General features: G+C 42.5%; 1 protein-coding gene across 1 annotated transcript; it reads right to left on the reverse strand.

Annotated features, from left to right (window-relative positions):
• Positions 1-714: 714 nt before the first annotated feature.
• Positions 715-1,053, reverse strand: LOC101527226 (cytochrome c, somatic-like). The gene has a single exon (XM_036495251.2). The coding sequence runs from the start codon at positions 994-996 to the stop codon at positions 715-717; it is 282 nt and encodes a 93-aa protein (XP_036351144.1). The 5' UTR covers positions 997-1,053.
• Between the last annotated feature and the right edge of the window lie 5,923 nt (positions 1,054-6,976).

Here is a 6,976-nt window from a genome sequence, read left to right on the forward strand (position 1 = left end):
CATGCAAGGAACTTGTGACTTGGCATTGGACCAGGGCATGGGTTGCTTTAATTCACCTGTTGGGTGATTATGATAAATTTTGAAGTTTGAAGCTCATACTTCAGAGGTGGAGGATTACACCATTTATCTCATTATAAAAATTGAATAATACGGAGCCAGCATTGTGGCACATCTGGTTAAGCTGCCACTGAATGACTCCTATAGGAATGCAAGTTTGAGCCGCAGTTGCTCTGCCTCAGATCCAGCTTCCTGCTAACACAGCTGGGGAGAGAGCAGATGATGGCCGAAGATCTAAGGACCTTACCGCACATGTGGGAGCTCTGGATGGGTTTTGTGACTCCTGACTTCAGCTTGGCCCAGGCCTGGTGGTTGCAGACATTTGGGAAGTAAATCAGCAGACGGAAGGAGCCCTTTGCATCTGTCCATCCCTCTCATCTCTCTGTGTCATTGTGGCTTTGAAGTAAAAACAAATACATCTTTTTTGTTGTTGTTGTTCAACAAACCCAATAGCTTTTTATTTAACCACACAAGTCAATCTTATTTAAAATCAGGACTGCCGAACAAAAATATTCAGTCAGCCATTCATGATCTGAATTCTGGTATAGGAGAATTAAATTACAGTGGACATTAAATAAGTTACGAGACATTGTTGTTTTGTAATAAATAAGGCAGTGGCCAAGCATTGCTTATTAGTGGCTTTTTTGAGATAAGCTATCAAGTCTGCCCTCTCATTCTTCTTAATGGCACAAAGATCATCTTGGTGCCCGGGATGTACTTCTTGGGATTCTCCAGGTATTCCATCAGAGTGTCCTCTCCCCAGGTGATGCCTTTGCTCTTGTTGGCATCTGTGTAAGAGAAGTCGGCAGCTTGCCCGGTCTTCCGCCCAAACAGACCATGGAGATTGGGTCCGGTCTTGAGCTTGCCTCCTTTTTCCATGGTGTGACACTGGGCACACTTCCGAACAAAAATCTTCTTGCTTTTCTCAACATCATCCATTTTTGAAGTTCGCGCTGGTTGTCCCCCATGCCCGAAAGGGTGACCCTGGGAAGCTGGACGTCCCGCTCTAAAAACAAATAAATCTTCAAATAACAAATAAATAAGTAATAAACTTTCTAAAAGATTTTCCTTTATCTGCAATTGTATCTATGCTTCACAATTTATATTACCATTTATATTATGAATATGGATTTTATTGCTACCCAAATATTTCCTGACTGCTTCTGTTCTTGGAGTGATACATGTTCAAGCATATGCATGTCTTCTTCATGCCACCAGCCTCCCTACTCCTTTCATCAGGCCTACTTTTTAGAGTTGGGTATGGCCTCTCAGTGCTGTCTTGTAATCTTTGGTACTGACTTATCTTCAAGCAGCTGGTTCTACATTCTTCACCAAGTGAGATGATCAAAATAGTGAAGAGGAAGAAAGTTTTCTTGTTTTAAACAATGCTTGAAACCCACTGAACTAAGTAATTGGAATACAAGTCTGTCTTGGAAGTCTTAGGCTTGGTCTGAAGGTGGGACAAGTACCATATGTCCAAAGTAACACTGGCCTGGTCATTAGCCTCAATTGAAAAGATCTTCAAATTTGTCCCCTCTTCTAGAAAAACAGCAGAGCTTAATGGATGACGAGTCTTATTTTTTATCTCTCTGCTTCTCATACCATCAGTCCGAAGAGCTAAGGAAGATCAATTTATTCCAACAAATATATATTGAGCAGTAACTGCAAGTTAATTCCATATCCTGAGACTGTAGAAAGTGACTCCTGATTTGACTTTGTTTTTTATTAATATGGATTTCATCAGTTTCTATTCTTGTTTCACACACCTCAACTTTGTCAGGGTTCTTAAGGAAGTTACATGTGTGACTGTTGTATGTGCTTAACAAACGTTTGAAGTTTTATTTCACATTGGCAGGCTGGAGTAGGGAAGAAATGTGTAGAAAAGCACAGGGGAACATGAAATACAAAACAGAAACAAGTGTCATCATACAAGTGTCATAGGAACACATTTCATATTTATTTTGGACTCCTGTCTCCACAGGAGTCAAGAATTCAGAGCAGAGGCTTACAAAATGTGCAGCAATGAGAGCAGGACTTAGGTAAAGTGAGGGCATGAGTATACACTCAGGTGTGAGCAGCTCTGAAGAGAACTATTCAGGAAGACAACATGAGAGAAGACTGAAAAAGGACTGTCACCAGTTCCAGTGGTCCCCTTATGGGCTAGGAGGTGGTACCCTGAGTGAACATACTGCTGGAGTGCAGTTTGGGTTGGGCTTGGTTGGGTGAGGTTTGCTGGGAGCTTCACAGCGTCTCTGTCTCTTTCCCAGAGAGGGGGACACAGGTACATCATGGAGAGTGGGAGCACTGGATTGTCATTTAAGGGGAAGGGTTAAGGTGTAGGACTAGAGACACAAACTGTGGGAATGTCTTCCAGCTCGTTTTCCCCTAACTCCTGGCCTATTCTGGGCCCCAGATCAAAATCACATGCTCTTGCACATGTGTGTCTAGCAGGGAAATGTGTAGGGTTTGTAATGTATGTATAAATATGATATTTTATAATTTTGACTCTGTTCTTATTTTGCTTATCCAGTTAGTCTAAGTTTTTTTTTTTTTTTGCTCAAGATAATTTACTGAAAGGTGAAATTATAAAATAAAAAATTTGTCAAATATAGCATCAAGAGTTGTTGATAGTGCACAAACTCCAGTTCTTTCATTTCTTCAATTCTTATTCTTCCTTCTACATTTGTGGGTTTGAAGCCTGCAGTGGCCTAAGTCAGGATGCTATCCATGCTGGGAAGGCCTCAGTTAACATGTCTTCTTAAGTGAACTGCAATGGCTAACAAGGAAATCTCAGCCACCGGCAAGGGAGACATTTACTGTGTATTAAGAGGGAGTAAGTTTTTTTTTTTTTTTAAAGATTTTATTGTTATTGGAAAGCCGGATATACAGAGAGGAGGAGAGACAGAGAGGAAGATCTTCCGTCTGATGTTTCACTCCCCAAGTGAGCCGCAATGGGCCGGTGCGCGCCGATCTGAAGCCGGGAACCCAGAACCTCCTCCAGGTCTCCCACGCGGGTGCAGGGTCCCAAAGCCTTGGGCCGTCCTCGACTGCTTTCCCAGGCCACAAGCAGGGAGCTGGATGGGAAGTAGAGCTGCCGGGATTAGAACCAACGCCCACATGGGATCCCGGGGCGTGTTCAAGGCAAGGACTTTAGCTGCTAGGCCATGCCGCCAGGTCCGGGAGTAAGTTTTTTAACATAGGGTCATTATAGGAAATGTGATTTATAGCCTTGTTGTTTACTACTCTGCACAAAGATAACACGGAATGCAGACATGTAGTATATCCCCTTGTTGATTAATTATGAAGTCTTTTAGTATTACTAGGAGTTCTTCAAATTGCAATGAGGTCATTTTCAATGTCCTTTTAAAAAAGATATCTATTCATTTTATTTGAAAGGTGGTTACCAGGAAGAGGATAGAGAGAAAGAGGGATAACTTTTATCTGCTGATCCAGTTATCCAGTTATTAAATGGCTGTCTCTCCCAGGGTTGGGCCAATTTGAAATCCGGAGTTTCATCTATGTGTCTCACATGAGTGACAGAGATCCAAGCACTTAGGCTACCTTCTGTTGCTTTCCCAGGCAAGTTGGCCAGGAGCTGGATTAGAACTGAGGCAGATGGGCAGCTGGGCAGTCTTGATGCAGTGCCCATATGGGATGCCACCATTGCTGATAGAAGTTCAAGCCACTGCACTGCACCACAACCCTCCTGCCTACTTTTTAAAGGATTTATTCATTTTTTTTTGGAAGGCAGTTTCAGAGAGAGAGAGAGAGAGAGAGAGAGAGAGAGAGAGAGAGAGAGAGAGAGAAAGAAGGATATTTGCTGGCTTAATACAGACACTTGCTGTGAATTGCCAAACAGAACACATGTGTGCAACCCTTTCCCATTTCTTCAAAGGGTCCAAGCCCCCACTGGAGGCAGAGTGGCCAGGCCACCAACACTGGTCCAGTAGTCTGTAGCAGGAAGCAGGGCCATGTATGAGTTTAGGAACCAGGTCCCTGGGTACTGTTCCATTGTCCCCCAAGACTTCACTTACACTAGTTCAAAGAGAGGGTTGCTAAGAAATTAACAGTATATCCACAGAACAGTAGAGCTCATTTGCAGAGCCCCTTTAGATCACAGGACCCTGTGCTATCACACTGGATGTCTGCCCATGGAGCTGGTCCTCACTGCTGACCAGGATGAGGTCAAGAGTGGTGTGAGCAACACTTGGGGAACAAGAATCAAGAATGGTCAAATCAAGAGGGGAGAATATGAAATGGATTTATTGGATAAGAGCCGAGAATGGTGTTGCCAAGGATTCAGAGTGGGATAAAGCCAAGGATGGAAAGAAGGGAGCATAAAATGTCTTTGTGCTTTTGGGAGAGTGCTGTAGTTTTAAACAAACATTAAAAATGGTTATTATAAAGTAAATTAGCCACTGTGTCTTCTCTCTGTAAGAACGATAAGAGGAGGAGGAGGAAGAGAACACAAATGCCTGACAGTGTAAGATTGCAAGGGTCCTACTGTGCCTTGAGGATTTGCAAGATTTGGGAAGTGGTTGTGGCATAGGCCTTGTACAAGGCAACTGTAAGAAACAAACTCCAAATGAAAGGATGCCTTCTTTCGTTGTTTTCTGAATAACCTTTGGGCTCTTAGACATGTGGGCCCTTAACTTGTGAAGCAGCTTTTTGCTGTCTTCAGCACTGCTCTCTATACCAGGCCGATGGAATATTCAGAGACTTCTGAAAGTGGAGTTTGTGCTGGTGAGTCCACTTAGCCATTTTCAGGTAGCCTAATGGCAAAGGTAGCTGAGTCATTTTGTCTGCTTGGTTGCTTAAATCTTCACACATTTTATCCATTTCCATTTGCCTACCCACGCACTTTACTTCAAAGCACTTTGTCTCCAATTATTCAATATTTTCCCTTCTAAGTCCCTGGTCAGCCAGTTCTCAGGCATCTATATATTTCACACTTTTCCTTCCACACATGATGATTACTTTCATTTTGTATTTCTTTTTTAAAAAAAGATTTTATTTATTTCAAAGTGTGTGTGTGTGTGAGAGAGAGAGAGAGTACTTCTGTTCCCCAAATGGCCACAATGACTGGAGCTGTGCCAAGTTGAAGCCAGGAACTTCTCCTGCCTCTCCCATGTAGGAGCAGCACATGGGACATCATCCACTGCTTTCCCATGCACAATAATAGGGAGCTGGATCAGAAGTGGAGCAGCCAGGACTCAAACTGGCATCCACACGGAATGCTGCAGGTGGTGACTTAACTGGCAATGCTCAGTTCCAATACTTCCTGTCGGAAGAGTTTATTTGTCCACCTATTGGTGACCTGCTGAGCCATGTGACTTGCTTCACTTGATGGAATGGAATGTGATTTGCTAAATCAAGCAGCAATATGAGCGTTGTTTGTTTCCATGAATTCTCAAGCTCAATTCCTTGGGTCACAAGGTTGACATATGCTAGACAAAGACTGTCTTTTCTTATTTGGAAACTGAGAATTAAGAAGACTGAGTTGGTGGAATTTTAGTCTAAGTTCCACAGTCTCATGCTCAGTATAGAGCTCTAGATCCTCAGTTCACATAAAGCAGGAGTGAGAATTAAGCTTTTTCCAGTTGTAAGTCACTTAAGCTTTGGAACTGGTAGTTCCAAAGAAAAATTAGTAACCATATCTCTACTCCCTTAGAACTAAATTTCATGAAAATGAAGGCGTGATCTTCTTCATTGCTATTTCCTTGAACCCCAAAATGGTGACTGGCCACATAGAAGTTGCTCAATGAACTTTCTGGATGAGACCCCACCTTGATTTTCACCTTACTGAGGAAATTAAGAAATCAGAAGAGAATCATCTCACTTCCCACCAACACATCTGTTCAGCCTACTTCTATGGTATCAGTAGGAGGGAGCAAGGCCTTTCCACCTGCCACAGGAGAAGGATGGTCTCAGCTTGATTCCTTTGTGATGCATCAAGCCTCTGGAGTCTTACTCAAATATTTTGATCTTGAAATTTTCCTTTGGTTCTCTCCAGAATTCTCATCGGCATATCACTATCTCATAATAATTCCCTTCATAGAAAACAAGCAAGCAAGCAAACAAAATTTAAAAAACATCAGAGACCAGCATTTTAGTGTAGTGGGTAAAGCCACTGCCTGCCTCATCCCATATGAGTGTTGGTTGCAGTCCCAACTGCTCTATTTTGGATTCAGCTCCCTCTTAATGCACCTGGAAGAGTAGTGGAAGATGGTCCATGTGGGTGAAGTAGAAGAGGTTCTTGACTCCTGGGTTTGACATGGCCCAGTCCAGGCCATTGCAGTCATTTGGAAAGTGAGCCAGTGGGTGAAGGCCTTCTCTCTAAGTCTCTCCCTCTATTTCATTCTTTCTGTAAACTTTATTTTTCAAAAGCTTGAAAAATATTTCAAAATGTCATCTTTGTTTTCTTAGGGGGTTGAAAAGAAAAGGGGTGAAAAGGCAGAGCATAGGAGAATTTTAGGGTAGTGAAACTGCATGATTCCGTAGAGGTGGATGTAGGTCATTATGCATTTGTTCAAGCCCATAGACTGTCTGACATCAATGCAAAGGTCTGTTATTGATGTAAACTATAGATCTTTGTTGATGATGTTATGTCCATGTAGGCTCATGGATTGTACCAAGTGGCAGGATGTCAGTAATGATGGAGCTATGCATATATGGAGGCAGACAGGATGTGAGAAATCTATCTTCCACTCAAGTTTACTGTTTACCCAAGATACTCTGGAAAGAAAATATATCACATTTTATTTATTTACTTGAAAGGCAGAGAGTGATAGAGAGACAGAGAGATGTTTAGTCCATTGGCTTACTCTCCAAGTAGCTACAACAGCGAGGACTATGCTAGGCCAAAGCCAGAAGCTAGGAGCTCCATTTTCATCTCCTGTCTTCTGTTGCTTTCCCAGGT

The sequence above is a fragment of the Ochotona princeps genome, chromosome 10, assembly GCF_030435755.1.
Source record: "Ochotona princeps isolate mOchPri1 chromosome 10, mOchPri1.hap1, whole genome shotgun sequence".
Lineage (NCBI taxonomy): Eukaryota > Metazoa > Chordata > Mammalia > Lagomorpha > Ochotonidae > Ochotona > Ochotona princeps.

What these genes read in the sequence shown, in the direction of transcription:
- LOC101527226 (XM_036495251.2), bottom strand. Translation starts at nt 996, where the DNA reads ATGGATGATGTTGAGAAAAGCAAGAAGATTTTTGTTCGGAAGTGTGCC.